The following is a 17,049-nucleotide window of genomic DNA, read 5'->3' on the forward strand; positions in this document are numbered from 1 at the left end:
GATGGAACGAGACACCTTCTGGAAATATCCATGAGGTCAGTTTTTGGTGTGCCTTTCAGGCTACAGTCTGAATGGGGCAGAGAACAATTTACAGTAAGTAGACTAGCTGTTTGGCATTGTATTGCTGCCTCAGTTTTTTCCCAGACTCCATCTACTGTACTACAACAGCCCTCGACACCCTGGGACCCCATAAAGTGTCTCAATCTACTGTATGGTACCTGTCTCCTCAGTCTCACCACACATGCTGAAGCTCAATTGTCTGGGGTGGTGTCCTAAATTTTTGGTCATTAAGTGCATGTGCTATTATTATTTCTAGTGGCTGAAAATATTATTCTCCTTTTCTTAATTTTACTGAAAACCTTCTATCGATTTGTGAACCTTTAATGCCAAATAGCTATAAAATAACTACTTTGGCAGCTACAGCAGCAACTAAGAAGGACAGTTATAGGGCCATAAGCAATGAATGTTTTCACTTCTTCCACGATGGGGGGGGAGGAGGCTGTTTCTTTATCTTGGGTTTTTTGACCATCGTAAGAAGCTTATGAGGGACCACTACTTTTTCGACTGTTGGAGCATTGACCGATGCCCCCTCTTCTGTGCTCATGAGGAAGAGAATGTTTTCTAAATGAGCATGCCGCCACAGACTTCAGTCTGAAACGCTGTTCATGGTCCTTGGTCCCCATAATGAACAAGGTTTAAGTGAATTTAAACATGTGCCATTTAGACCTCTTGTTCATGAAAGATCAATATGGAATTGCTTTGATAATTTTGTCAAGCTTCATTGGCAGCAGCTCAAGCTCATCGACGCAGCCCACCCCACCCTGACCCCCACTCCACACACACACCACCACCCTGCTCTCAGAAGAGCTGGGCAGATTAAAATGTTTCACTTCAATTTAGGTAGACCTGTGAATATCTTGATTGCTTTTTCAGACTCTGAACTCAAATCTGTCATTGTACAGCACAGTTATTTTACTGCACAATTTAATAAAACAAGATGTAAATGAGTTAATTCATATTATATTAAATTTTAATATTTCCACCAAGTTATTTCCATGCTGCTACCTGATGTGTTCTTTTTTTATCATTTAGGATACCTACAGTAGTAGAATGTATTATTAAAGTAGGAGCTTTCTGATGTCTCATTATTCCTCTGACTGAAGTCTAAAAAAAGCTATTTAACTAGAATGAATGAAATGCATTTTTTTAAATGCTCTTATAAAGGGAGATTTCCTATTTATAAAGTTCTTTCAACATCGATCCAATAGCTAGACATTGCTATAGATTGTTTAAACATTTGAGTGCTGTAAAGGTGCATTGGAACTTTCTTTACTGTTAAAGAAAAAAGTATTGTGCATTAAATTTCTAGTACTGTATATTGCACTGGTGGTCTATGTTCTGTCTCCCAATCATATCGAATAAAGTATTTACTGTATTATTAAGCTATTGTGGATGTGAGTTTTTGAGACCCACTATGACACCTTGAATGAAGACAACTATCAGAGCATCTTCATTACTTCAAACTGCCCAGCCTGTTTAACAAGGCATTTTCCTCTTACATTGGAAGTGACATAAGTGGCTGTGGTCAATTTAAATGAATCATCCACACAAGATTTTAGAGCTTATTAGATTTTTTTCAGTCTCTGGTTAGCTGCTTTAGAGTGACTTACAAAAATATATCTTACATTAAAAAAACATTACTGTAATGTGCTTCCTACTCTCATTGTCCTTCTTGATTTCACATGATTTACATGAAAATGCAATAAAAAATCTCATATAGCTTTCAAGAAATTTCACTTACAAACACCAATTAAAGACTAAGGGATGAACCTTTTGAAAATCAAGCTGTAAATGTCCAGTATTGATTGGTGGTTTAGTGTTGAACATTGACATTCTCTCGTTTTACAAGAAAAGGAAATCAGTTCCACACTTATTATGTCTGTTTATTCTGGCAAACATCACATATATGTGCCAGGAATACAGCCTTCGCAAACACTAAGGTTTATTTTCTCTCTTTCTGGAAGCCAGCAGTTCTCTGTAATGGATCTCTGTTTCAATGGAGCTTTTAACAGTAAATGTATCAGGACCCAATATTGCCCCCCCCCCACTGTTTCACAACTCATAGTTCCCATAACACATCCAGCTAAACCTTTCAGGATACTCATGCACTTGGCAAGTCAACCTCTGCCTGATTTTATGCAGGAAAGCACGACTTTGCCAGAGTCAAACTGGTTGTAAGTGTTATATACAGTATGTGAGTTTTTTTTTAGCTATCTTTCCAGCAAGCATATATTCTGTGATAGGTGACAACATTTCCCCTGAAACCACAGTGGCAAGAACGATAAAAGATTTTCCTCCATTGTCCGATCCGAGAGAAGTTATTGATTGTGATGCCAGCTTGGAGTGCACCTTCCCAGCCGCCTGTCACACAGATGCAGCCTGGCAGGTCTGACCCACCCCTGACAGCTCCACGCAGCAGGGAGGTTGAGGGGGAAGGACTGTCAGACTCTGCCCCATTCTAATGACAATGTCACAGAGGACAGCTTCGAGGCTTGCTTTTCTGGCTTCTCTGCCTACAGAGGTGAGCTTTTTTGTGTTTTCGCTACAAGGTGAGCTCTGCTGCCTCGCTAGGTTATTTTCTATTTGAGTATCTCCAGGTCTGTCACAATCATTTTTTCTGCACATACCCCCAGGATCAGGATGAACAATTTTACTTGCAGCTTTACATCAGTGTCTTGTTTTTACAGAAGCATTTAGGGAAGATTTTGTTCTAAACAGCATTTTTAAAAAAAGTATTACCAGGAGCGGTTTACCACATACAGGTAATGATTTTGTTCAGGCCTTTGAGGTACAGATACAGTATACAGTAGTTCTGTTACTTGGCTAAATTGGTTACAATGATGCTACAGCAAATACTATTAATTTGACAATTTTGCAACATGTACTCTACCAGCTGTAGTTTAATCAAAACCAGAATATTACTTCTGAATAGGAAATAATAGTTGACTGAGGGGTAAAGGAAAACAGTAAATATACTGCATGTCAAGTTATATCGCTCTGCTAATGAATAACATATAACCTGTAACACAGCGTTATAGACAATAAACACTGAATCTTTAATCATTCATCTCTCTCGGAAATTACAAAATCCAACACTGTTTGATAAAATCTGGCCTGTCTAAGCCTACTGCACATTGCTAATTTCTCACATAAAATCCGTTTCCGGCCTTCTCTCTTCCTGGGAATGTTCCCATGGCCTAGCTGCTGCTCTGTGTGCTGGAATAATGATATTGCCGCCCCATGGGCACTTCCTTCTCTTGTCTGATTGCTGGCTTGTTATGGGCATTCTCCTAAGGTCCCTCAGTGAGGGTCTAAGGTGCATAAGAATGTTTTTTCCAACTGGATTCTGTTGTGGTTTTACAGTATGTGTATTTCGGACATAGACACAAAGTAAGGCTTGCATATTTTTTATGCATCACTGAGAATACTGTTGTTACAGAAATATCAATGAAACTCTTTATGAAAGATTTTTCACAAAGCTTATTTATACATAGCATATATAGTAATTTTTAATTAGTTTAGTTCTTTAGTTTAGAGTTTTTTATTATTTTTTGTGTGACATTTATATTAAGTCACTAAAAACATCCGTGGTCCGATTTCCAATTGCCTCTTGTAGCACTAAAAATAACACTGTAGTGCATGTCTGATCGTCCCCGATCAACCTCATTGATCATCCACTCAAACCCAATTCAGAGGCTATGTCTCCATAACAAGATACAAAAAAAATCGATTGATCAATTAATTTAGCAAATAGAGCAGCAGGAAGAGCCTACTGGAAGGATCTGGATGTGATTCCAGTTCAAAGAGATGTATGGGCAAGCCTTCTAGAGGCTGGACATACTGTAGACCTGACCCAGCTCAGGCTTGTCTGATCGTTAGTGAGGGTGAGAGGAAGGAAGAGTGTTTAAACAGAAACCTGCACAGGACTACTTCAACAACAAAGTCAAGTGTGCAAGTCGGCCTTGCATATTTATTATTGTTTTCATTGTGTAGAGAGGATTTTTTTTTCTTTAAAACATTCCTCTTAGCAATTAATTCTTAATGTTACTTATGCTAATATTATCTAACTTGTTTCTAATATGAAACATTTCCTTCTGTTTCAGATACATGTGTAATTTCTTTTTAATTATCGTTTAATCTATTCCCTTCAATAACTTGTAGGTAACTTTTTATACTTCTCTACAAACTGTATTTACTTTATACTGGCTTTCACATATTCATTACCAACAAAAACAGTAAATAATAAAGGAACAAGTAATAGGTTTATTCCATGGTGAAAAAAACAAGAAAGAGAACACAACGTTTCGGCCGTGGAGCCTTCTTCAGGTGTGACACCTGAAGAAGGCTCCACGGCCGAAACGTTGTGTTCTCTTTCTTCTTTTTTTCAGCATGGAATAAACCTATTACTTGTTCCTTTGCAGCCTACGCATGCTGACGCAGCTACCCACCTGAACAGTAAATAATAAAGCTGTGTAAAATAAACAATACCATCCAAGAAATCAAGAGAAACAGAAAATTATATTTTAAAAATCACAGCCCAAAATAACACCGGACTGCAACAAAATTATTAAATGACTGTTGGGCATACTTAATAAAACAGCAAAATAACTGTATCAGTGGTGTCATTGGCATATTTCTGAGGATTGTAGTCAGATGAGTAATATCACTATAGTCTCACATTAAAAAAGAAGATGAGTTTTAGCTTTTATTGAGTTTTGTATCTTAGTTGTTCAGATAAAATACAAATCAACACCTTTTTACTGAGACATTATTTTGAGATATTGGATTTTCAGTGCAATTGGTTCTTTGAATGTATGTTTTTTACCACTACTCCGAGCAATGTAAAGTACTCTTTGACCCATTGCTGTGTTCATTCACCATTTCTTCACTTGTTTTCGTCAATACAGTATATACAGTAAAACAAGGTAACTACGCTCAGCAGGATATAAGCTTCTTTTGATTGAATTCTGACTAATCTGCATTGCTTACTGGTGGTATGCAATATAGACCACTTTTATGATTTAGACAAAAGAAACCATTTAACTCTGAAGAAATATGGAGTATGGAATGATTGTTAAAGTCCAGAGAAGCAGGTGGTGGCTTAAAAAACACAACAAATGTATACATTTCAATACTTAGAAAGATGCTGCTTGCACCTGGGCATATATTTTCAATGTTAAAAAAAATGTCTGCATATTTCTTAAAATAAATACTTCAGCTTACATATTCTGTTATTCACTGTAATATTTCCCATGTCCTTACCCTGCCAAAATATAAGTCATCAAAAAAAAGAAACTGAAGGAAGAAGAAACACAAAGACAATACCTACCAAATTTGTCACAGCTTGTTGCTTACTGTCTTTGTAAAATAACAACTTGCTGCCATCAAGGACAACCCATGTAGTAGTCCAGTTTTTCCTACAAAAAACAAAAATGAATTCAAAAGTAAAATTCAACTGTCATACAGTACTGTATGTTGATGTTCAAATCAGAAATATGTAGGTGATGTCTGACAAGCTCTCATACAAGGAATAGCTACTGGAGGTTTTCTAAACAGGCTAAGAGGAAAGTGATAGAAAGAGAGACAAACCCAAGAGATAGGAAGAAAATGCTCTGTGCAGAGGAATCACTGTGTGTCACCTACTGTAGCTGGGTTATGCTAGAAGACAGTTATACACTAGTGGGATGCTAGCTGTTCAGAATACAGTAAATGCACTCTATTTCATATCACTTATGAACACGTACAAAAAGATAGTTAATTTCATACTTGTTTACCCTGCCCTTTATGAGATTTGCAGTTCAAAATCATATGCATATTTAATTCTAAATTAAGCTTGATAAATTCCGTGTTCATGTCGGCAGATTTGACAAACATGACCTCCCTTTGCTCAGTAGCAGGATTACGATGAACAAAAGTTACCACACTCGAGAAATACAGAAGCCCTCTCTGTCAATGATTAAGGCTATTGGGGAAAGATTATAACATCTTAACTTCTCAACAAGATAAGACAGACATTAACATCAGAAATGCAAAAAATAAAATAACTAGTTAATTGATGGTATTTTCTCTAATGCAGATACCAGAGGAGTAAAACATAAATCTTTTCATCCAACCAGAAATCTTGAGATTTAATGTTTAAAGAAGACTGTTGAAAAAGTTAAAATTATGATGAGGCTAGGATTGCTTCGAAAGCATAAAACATATAATTTAGGACTAGATAATCTGAAAATAATAATATTTCTTAAACATGTAGTACAGTAGATCCTGAACCTTTCCCTGATAATATGCATAAAAAGGAATAAATCTGTTTCAAAGCTTTTAAACATAACATTGTCAGTAATCTGGAAGAGAACTGCGCCCTAAGGAAATACATATTTCTGATCAGACAGCATTAATCAGATTTAACAGAAACTGAATTTAGTTAAGGTTTAATGATTATATTTAAGTTTAAAAGCAGTGTCACCTAAAAATGTTGATTAAAGATTGTCTGCACGGTTTTCATTCACCTTCAAATTTAAATGAAAAGTAGAAGCTTTCATTACACATTTACGTTAAGAATTATAATGGATAAAATTTTACTAGAGCTTTACCATAAGTATAATTTTTCTTCATGAATTTTAGGCACAAGCCTCACTCTATTCTTGTGAACAATATCTTTAAGATCTTTATGTTTTGATGCTTACTGTACAGTTATGATCCTGAAAGGATCAAGGTTAAACAAATTGGTGGAGTAGTGGACTGAGGTTAATTTGGTCTGAACATAAAGAACAATATGGAAAAGCATTGACCTTAAAATCAACAGAGAGAATGATGTGAGATAGCATTGTACAGTAAATCTCGAATTCACGGAATTATTCCTGTTTCTATGACAACTCTTTCAGTCAAACTTTTTGCTGCAAACAAGAAACATTGTTAATATTTCTTTGTTCAGCATTATTTTGAGCAAGATCTGAAGGCAATATAGGCTACTAGTGATTATAATTTGTGTAACACTGATATATCGGCACAGTTCTCCATGTAAGAAAAGGTATTCTGACTGAACAATTCCTAATTCCCAACTGACAATTACTGTAGGTTTTGCAGCAATAACTTGATCCACCCAGACCCTCCTGTTTCCTGATCTAAAAAACAACACTGGTAAATATAAAAACTATGACATCATCTAACATCTAACAAGATGATTATGTATTTAATTTAACTATGAAGTCACTGACCATCAAAGTGAAAGTGTGCATTTTTATGTTTCCTTTGATTATTACAATTGTTTTGGAAAAACTGCAAAACTAAGATGTGTGCTCATTCTTTATTGTATCAAAAAACTTTACAGTGCATCCCAGCCTACCAGTAAGAATTTTCAACATTTTTATTTTCAGTTGAAACAAATGCAGAGCAGAATTTCAAGAGCTATTTAGTAACCATCAATCAGCAGATTTCAAACGGAGTCCGAGAAGTGTGTAACAATTAATGCTCACCAATTTGTCAAGTATCAGAAGGAATTCTGAAAGCATTACTGAAAAGCAATATGTGCTTTATGATTTTGTTATTAATTTTGCTAATGCTTTAAACAGTGTGCATGATCGGTTGCAACAGTACATAAATATATTGTGCTTACATTATATGGGAAAAGCATACTAGCACATTCTTCATCATAGTGCCAACAAAAATTCTCAAAAAACATTTGTAAGTCATCAGATATAATTCGTACAGTATGTGGGAGCTTGAACATGGTGTTATTCTAGTACTGTAGAAGGTTAACTTCTGTTTTATTTAACCTCAGCCAATAGGAACATCTCTCAATTCGTAATGTAATAAAATTTATTCAGTCCAAAAGTCAGAGATTTCCCTAAAAGAAGAAATATTTCAGCAGCTCATCCTTTTATTTCTACCATTGTGCCATTATTTAGGACTACATGATTTTTACGAAAGTGGAAGGAATTCCTGACAGACTCTATTCAGTCTTGCTGCAATGGCAGCAACATCCACACTACACAGAGAAAGCCGGGAATGTCACCTCCTGTCCCTGCTGACAGGAATTCTGGGAGAGAGTCTTGTGATTATAACATATGGCCTTTTGAACTATAACGTATGACATTCTGATTATAAAACACATTCCATATCCTTATGCTTTGCCATTTAATTTACCTATTCAATCTCCCTTTCTATATCTTCTTTTGTAGAAACATCTCAAGTAAGTTCAAAATATACTTGAGTGAAAAAAGGTTTAATAATTAAGAACACAGCTAAAGCTAATAAATAACATGCACTAAATGTGACTCGATGTATTTGTGTTGCAGTACATTGCTAAGAACATTTTTAAGTTTAAAACAACAGTTTTATGAAATCAAGTAGACAATCAGATATATAATAAGATACCAACACAAACAGATAAAAATACATTACAAAAATAAGTAGAAATGACAAAATGATGTATAGAAGTATAGTGAATTTCACTTGGGTTTGTTGGCTTCAGGTTAATGGAACATTTGATTGTAGAGCATTTTGGTCTTTAAAATGTGGTTGCTCCAGATGGAGAACCAAAGGGCAACCCATATCTTATCACACATAGAGAGCAGTGGCAACGCGCTCACTGGAAAATATTTTTCAAATCTGTTCTGTTTTTTGGTCATTTTCCCACCTCTCCCTCCCTTTTGCAGCTTACCTTGTTTTCTTCCCTCCATCTGCTATTTTTGCTTTATTCAAATATTCACCTTTTCCAGCATTCTGAAACAAAATATACATATTTGGTCATTTTCTAACAGAGGCCTTTCTGTAAATGAAAAAAAAATCTCAGACATACAGTATCATGTTCGGCAATGAGTCAATGTTGCTATAGAATACACATTTTTACAGTGTGCTTTAATACTATTATTTAAAACAGATTCAAAGACTTCAGTTGAAATTTAGTTGTTAGAAATTATGTTTTTTTAAATATATATATATATTTAATCTGTTTTTGTTTCAAACTACTTAGTAATTAAAGACCTTGTTGCATTGTTTGTGAGCACAGGGGTCTTAACTCTGGTGTGATGGCTCTGAACTACCTAAATGTATTCCTTAATTATATCATAATGTTCTTGATACTAAGGATAAACTTTACTGTCAACTGAAGAAGTAAATCTTCACTTCTCAACCTCATCTCTGTGTAGTGGGTGACTGGTGACCAATGGGGTAATGGCTCCAACTGTACATGTTGAGCTCCTTCATACTGTACATTTAAAACTTTTTGTCTTGAAGTTTATTATGAAAATATCTTTTGTTACATTGATATAGTTTTAAATGTTATGGAATCAGCAATAATGTATCAGACAATGCTAACTAGAAATAATTTACCTAAACTAAAAGAACATATCACTTATATATAAGTAAATATACTTTTATTTACAGCTTTCACATGATGCAAGCATTCATTACTGTTCAGATCATGTTCCCTAGGTCTGTTTAAGACCTCCAGTATTAATGATGGTATTGTTTTTGCTTATCCAAAACTAGTACTGCTACATTGAATTTTCACTTACAAGCACAGTTTGAAAAATAATTAACATGACAGTTTAAAATTTCAAAGATATTTTAAGCATTTAGCCTATAATTTTTATTTTCAAGATAAAGGGGTTAGTTTTAGAGCAACATTTAGTCTCATCATCCAGCTAACTTTTATACCTTGAACCAAAATCATTACCTTTCCAACAAGCATTAAGTGCAGTGCTGTCGCAATAAAATGAAAACTGTAAGTATCATTTATGTAAGTGACCGTAAATAAATGTACCTAATGTATGTAATTTGCTTTATACTATACTGCTGATTAATAAGCTTTATCCTACAAAAGAAACTATTTCTATATGTTAAATTAACACAGATTAGTCAAAGGTTTGTTCAGTTTGATTTGGAGTAACAAGGATGACAAGGAAAAAATATTAAATATTTACTTTAGTATATTTAATTTTTGGTTTCAGACTAACTTCAGACTGAAAATGTTACCTTAGCTTCTGAACAATCTCTCCACTGACTGTTAGGGTTGGAAGAGATGTGTGCCGCTTATTATGTATCACCTTATTTGGTAAGACACAAAAACTGTGTCCCATTTGTATAAGCTCTGCATTAATTAAAAAATCTTGGATGTATTCTTATATTTTTTACAACATGAGCGGATCTGAGTGGGGAGTTACAGTATGTCACTGTGCAATCTGTAAATTCCACACTGAATAGCATAAAGTAAAACACACAATGTTTCAACTGTGTGTTCCTTGAGTGTGTGTGCAAAATATCTGAAGGCTCCAGAGTCCAAATTTTGTATATCACTTTCTGCTTTTTAGCACAGAATTAAACTGAACATCAATATAGTTCTAAAGCATTCAGGTGAAATTTCAGGTGTGGTTTTTAAAAATACCTGCAGTACTGCTGCAGGGAGTTTGGAAATAGCAGCACGGAATGCCTTGGAGCCCCAAAGGCAAAAGGCAGAGAACAGTGACCCCCTGAGGATTATCACACAGGACTGTGCAGTGAAGCTTGAGGAGAAGGAACACATATTAAGTGTTAACAACTCTCCTGTCTAATAATTATTTACAATTCCAGAATTAATGAATGGTCTCCTTAGAATAAGAATAGACACATAATATTAAAATATTAATGCACTATATGTCTTTTTGCAGTGTGGTGAAAATTAATACATCATTGAAGTTTAATTTAAGATGAAAAATATATTAAAAACAATTTGATACAATTTTACACAATATGATACTTTTGTCAACAATGCCTGCAAGTAAAGCTAATTCGGTCTTGCCCTGCAACATACTGAATGATTGTACCAAAAAATGTGAGAACAAATATATGAATTAAAATCACAGCAGAATACCACACAATTTGCAGGTAGATGGATTTTTAAAATTACGAGAATGGTGCTGCTAAATAAAGAGGGGAAACCTTTACATAAATTGGTAAAACAATGCATTCAAAGCACGAGAGTAAGAAATGTAGTTCACCAGCCAGATTTTTACATAAATACATCGAATAAAGTATAATGGTTTCAGAGACTCTTGCACAATTACAAGGCTGTACTCAACACAGCTAAACTCACCGACCTCCAGTAAATTACTGTAGTCTTAGACATTACAAGTAGTATATCCCTAATACTGTAGCCAAAGAACTATAACGTATTTACGAAGAGCACCGAGAAAGTCACATTAGGAGCAATTAAGTTTGATTTCCCCAGCAGGCCTGTGCAAGAGTATTCTTTTTCATGTAAGCTAGTTAGACTATATTTTACAGATTCATTCTGGGGAAAAGTAAATAACAATGACACAAATAAAATGTGCATTTTTCTTTCAGCCAAGCAGCCAGCTTATAGTGTTCTAGAATTGCATGTATGATCTCCTTATTAAATGTCAAAGAGTAGGTGAGCAATTACTATGCTTGACCAAAGCACTCTGCAGCTAGCTGATTGATGTAGCAACCAGATGTCTAAACCAGTGCGAACTGAGGTAGTCCAGTTTGTTAAATACTCATTATTTTTTCATCTGCTTGCAAAGGGCTCCCAGCACAAAGGGCATTTAAACATATCACTCTGTATGTGGATCCAAAACATGAAAGAAAGATAAAAACCGGAGCTATTTCACATATTTCCATTTAGACACTGCTGTTGGGGGCATGACTGTAAATTACTTACATTACTAAAGAAGCTGTCAGAGAAAGCTTCATTTCGCATTTGATTTGCAGTTTGAATGCTCATATAAGTTCATTTTCCCTTATCAACAGAAGATGGGGTATTATTGAAATGAATAGTTATATCCGAAATAGTTGTTTTCAAATTCAGTTTGAACCTTTTCTATTGCTTTATCTCTCTCCATGTCTGTATTTTAGTAATCTTTGCAGTAACAGTAAACTTTTCATGCACAAAGAATGAAAAATGCCAGAGATAGTGGGACACTGCATATATGTTCACATACTGTATGTGACAAAACCTAACACTTCCTCCACTTTCTTTTTAATGAACGTGTTCTGTGGAGTTGGGACACAATACTGATGGCATATTCTGAAAGAAAACTAAATATGTAACCACTTAAAGAAGTATACATACCATTTGAAAATTTCAGAAATTAAATAAAGGCATTAGAAAATGATGAGGGGTATTATATTTAGCTAGATTTATCCAGTACTACCATTTCAGTTTCAATATACAGTAAGTGCAACAAACTGAAGAAATGTTGCGATTACAAACTAAATGCACTGCATTTCTGTAATAGGATCCTAATGTATTTCAGTTATTATTTTTGAATCTATCAAATTAATTCTTGCCTCTTTTGCTTATTGGGGAAGAATCCTGTACCTTAGTTACTCCAGAGCTTAGTGCTTTTATTGCTTTGCTTCTGTTTTCTCTGCTTGTAGGTCCTTAGTGCTGTGGTGAAACGAGGCATAATTCCAATAATTGCCATAACATTGGTGTTTGACAGAGTTACAGATATTACACTACAGATATTACTCCTGTACAAAAGAATATAACATACAGCTTATTATTTAGGATTCACATGATTTTGCACTGACAGTCTACTGTTTCAAACAATATAAAACAGACAGAAAGTACTTACAGGCTGCTCTCCGGCTGTAATGTCTATCAGGTTGTGCTGGGAAAGATTTCTTCTATGGCGAGATATCTGCATTTAGGAAGAGGAAAGAAATGATTGAATTGCACATTTAAGTACATTTTAAAGGAATAACAATGTCTATAAGTATGAATGTCATGAATTCCTAAACTCATTACCTTGCCACAGAAAAAAAAAACCTTTTGAAACTCATTAACATTCTTTTCCCTCTTAACACAACATTGAATCTCTGCAATTTTTTTATGCTGGTCAATATTTTGCTGCTTTTCTCTGCTGTTTCTTCTTCCTGATACCACACACTTACTGTATAAGCAGGCTTGCCGGTTTCTAACTCCCACTCTATCACATCAGCAGTGTCCTCTCTGATTAAAAGAATAGAAATTTCCAACTTTTATTTTAGGTTTCAGGTACAGTAAGTTCACATTAAGCACCTGGAGACAAATAAGATTCACTCTTCCATCAGGAAATAAAATCCGTGTTTTGTGAATGTCATTTGTAATTGGCATTGGCATTTTTTATTAGTTGTTCATAGCTTTTAAGTTCTTTTTAAGAAAAAGTACTTTTTTGCTGCATCTGAGAAGTACTACACATGTAAAGTACCTGTATTCGACAGCATTGATCTGGAAAACAAGTGAATAACTCAAGCACACTATGAAAATAATGCCTTTAAAAAAAAAAAGAAAAAAAAAGCTCTGCATAAATTAATTGCAACACACTCCAGAAAACATTATCAAAATATGCATTATACAGCATGGAAATTGAGCACTAGATAGGGCACTATTTGATTAAAACTAAATTTACTTACACTTGCATTCACATTCTTCAGGTAAACATACAGTATTTGTAAAGATAAAAATGATGTTTTTGTGTTGTTTAAAGGTTCCTACACTTTCCCAGATTTGATGTTTTTTTAATCATGTACCTTTTTCTTTCAGTTGTATAAGCTTGATCACAGCTCATGACTACACTTTAAATTTACACCAGCCACATTCTTAAAATGTATGCTATATGATGTGTTCACATTAGATCAGAAACCAGAGACAATCTTTCAAGCAGCATGAATTTAAAGGATAGAAAAATATATTAAAATTAAAAGAGAAGATGAGTAGATGAATATTTTGGAAACTCCCTCTTCTTAACACACAGTACACAGAAATAATTTGTACCTCTTCCACAGATCTACTTGTTATTTTGCATGTAAACAGTTGTTACATTATGTGAAGTTGGAAAATGAATGGTGTTGTCACTGGTGTGTAACCACAGTAGGGTTCTACATTATAATCCTGAGTCATTAATTAGCAGGAACACTGGCACATACACTAAGGAACACAGGACAGTTTTAACAAGGGTAACTAAAAATGAAACCATTATTTAAAAAAGAAAGTAACACTTATTATTTGATTCCTTGATGTGGTTATTTTAACTATTTTAGCATGGTTGAAATGGTTTGCTTTGCCATTCCATCTGATTTACTTTTCTTTTTTCAAAAATATATTTTTCCATAAAATCTGAACATGTACAGTACACCTTCCATACATACATTAAAAATAAAAGGTCTCCATCCCTCTTAGTTCTAAGAATGGCTTACTGTTTGGCTTCTTTTTTACTTAAAAGTAACATGCAAACCAGATTTAAACATCTGAATTTATTCATTCTCTTTAATGCAGTTTTGGCCCCAATATGAGTTATCTAAATCTTTAATATTTACATCCACATGCGGTTAATTTAAAATGCAATGCAGTATTATTATTTATGGATATCATGGGATAAAGGTGTTACTTTTTAATGAAATCTCTTCTATACTTGTCTAGTATTCTATTATTTTAAAATTTCTTTAATATCTACAAAAATAAAAGCTGGAATTGTGCTTATAATAGTGGAATGATTATTTAATAAGATAATGGCAGCAATAAAATGATAATTAAACACTCAAAATAAAACTTGTATGTGTGTCCTGTGTGTGCCCTGTTTCATTTCTGTGGAATTTAAAGCCTGGGCATTGATTGTTTAGCTTAAGTAGTTTGTTTTGTACAGATATAAAACAATTGTTTTCAGTAATTTACAATATGTGAACATAATCACATTTTTTTCTGAAATTTTAGTGAAATTTTATTATAGCATTATCAACAAATCACCTAACCACCCAACAGAATAAGAAATGAAAAGGACTGCAAGTGAGATGATGTCCATTTGAATGTCTAACAGTTCTGCTAACTAAGTCAAGTGTACAAGAGTCATAAGATCTCAAGATGCAACTTGAAATTAACAATACAGTAGATGATCAGCTTCCTCAGGCCTCAAATCTGGGGCAGCAAACAGCCAGGAGTGATATTCGTATCCAGGAGCTTGTAAATAAATACATCTGAAGGCTTTTTATATAATGTTTATAAAGATATTTAAGGCAAGGTGACAGAATAATATATAAGAAAAATTTAGTAATCTTCAAAGAGCTTTAGGTGGAATTTTTTGGAAATCAGCCCTACTTACCTAACACACTAACAGAGCAGCGTTGCGACGCTCCTGAGAAACAGCTCCAAAACATAAAACAATGTACTTTGACAATCCTATTCTCCCTTAAGGAGAGAATGCCAAAAACTGCAATATTTCTTTTGAAAGCTCTTTTACTGAAGATGTAGAGGATTAAGAAAGAAAAACACTTCAGGACACTGCTATGTCACCTACCATTAAACAGCCTTAATCTTTTTGTAAAGAGATATTTCTACAAAATAGGTCAGGGACAGAGTATAGAGAGCTGAGGAAGTTTTGTTGGTGTGTGGTATATCGTAATATTGAAGATCTTAGATGAAGGGACATTCATCTGCTGCCAGGCTTGGCTCATTTCCCTGTGCTGTGTGTCACAATCTAGGGAGTCTGTAAGACAGAGGGAGCTCTCTGAGTCGGACTTGCCACCTGTCCAGGGGGGAGGAGAAATTCTGCCTGTCAAAGTCCATTTACTGAGCCCTCGGCTGAGGGACAGACTTTCCACAGGGCTGTGGGCTGCTCTGCAGATTGAAAACATCGTATCTCTCCACTCCTGTTGCGCTCTCACAACAAATTGGATTACATTACAGATGATTTGATGTTATAGAATTTACTAACCAAACATTTTTGATAAAAGCGTTTTGTTCGATGACATTTAGACTGCACTGACTGTATTATAGATACACGCTCCCACAGATACTCTGCAGACCAACAAATATACAGACAAGCAGATTAAGTGACATTCAGTTTTAAGCCATGTAAATGCCATACATGGTAGGAATGCTGAGTCACACCTATAAAGCTTTATGTCCTTGTCTAGTGTAATGTAACATTACATATTATACAGTTAGAACACTAAAGAACACTTTGATGTTCTTTAATTGCACCTCTTATACAGTATGTATATTAATTTACTGTAAACTAAATAATTTCATCCATATTTTCTTTGCAGTTACACAAGATCCATGTGTGATTCTGTAGCCCATTATGCACAGTACAAGATTATACAGTATGGGCAGTGCAGACTGCTCATGGTTTAATTACCCTTTAATGGGAGACAATGCACAGATTAGAGTGGGACAACATATTTAAAGAGGTTCAATGGGTCACAAAATACAATTTTGAAGGAACAAAAAACAATTTTAACAACAACTAGAGCAATTAATTATTTAAAAATCATTATATTACTCTTATACATAGTGTACATCTAATATAATGTTAATTATTTGAAAAAAGAAGCCTTACAAATGTTAGTCATTTTTCAGAGTTTTTACAAGGGAGTCATGAGTAATGTGAACTATAGAGGACAAGGATTTATGCCTTTTGAGTCTTCAATGTTAGCAAGCTTTCTTTGCACATGGCACATCAACCAAAAAATGTGGAACTGAATTAACACATTGAAGACTTGTTTTGTACAGAATGACTTGAGTCTTACATAAACATTTGCCTTTGTTCACCCTTTTCCTGGTTTCTTCCTTTCAAGCTTGTGATTTTACTCAGTTGTCTCCTTTACCTTGGTCAATTTTGATTTCTTGCCATACAGTTCAGGATGTCTGTGGTCCAGGAATGATCCTATTGTTTCCTTGCCTTCTTAGTCTTTTCACTCTCTGTTTCATTATTGTTCACAGTGTATAAGCAGATCTCTACACATTTTATATACAATATCTGGGTATATGAAATGGGTATCATTGAGCTATCAACTTGTCATTAGACTGATAGCTAACATGAGGCAAAGAGAAAATGGGTCACTTAAATACAATTTGTTTTATATATTTTGTCACTTTAAGATGCGTCATTTTACATATTTTGCCCAATCATGCCTCTACAGTACTTCTTATATTCAGATGATTTCCTGGTATTATACATAGAGCTGTTTTGATGAAACTGCAGATCAACCACGTACTGTAGCTTTCAG

At 34.5% G+C, this 17,049-nt stretch overlaps 1 protein-coding gene across 1 annotated transcript in view; it reads right to left on the bottom strand.

Annotated features, from left to right (window-relative positions):
* The window catches only part of arhgap15 (Rho GTPase activating protein 15), a 193,078-nt gene that overhangs the window by 158,187 nt on the left and 17,842 nt on the right, over nucleotides 1–17,049 (bottom strand). Inside the window, exons 3-5 of the mRNA XM_088931037.1 lie at nucleotides 12,639–12,704; nucleotides 8,720–8,781; nucleotides 5,390–5,477 (exon numbers count right to left, since the gene is read on the bottom strand). Of these exons, the coding sequence (XP_088787163.1) occupies nucleotides 5,390–5,477; nucleotides 8,720–8,781; nucleotides 12,639–12,704 (216 nt within the window). The remainder of the gene's footprint in view (nucleotides 1–5,389; nucleotides 5,478–8,719; nucleotides 8,782–12,638; nucleotides 12,705–17,049) is intronic.

This window comes from Atractosteus spatula, chromosome 13, assembly GCF_055471065.1.
Source record: "Atractosteus spatula isolate fAtrSpa1 chromosome 13, fAtrSpa1.hap1, whole genome shotgun sequence".
Classification (NCBI taxonomy): Eukaryota; Metazoa; Chordata; class Actinopteri; order Semionotiformes; family Lepisosteidae; genus Atractosteus; species Atractosteus spatula.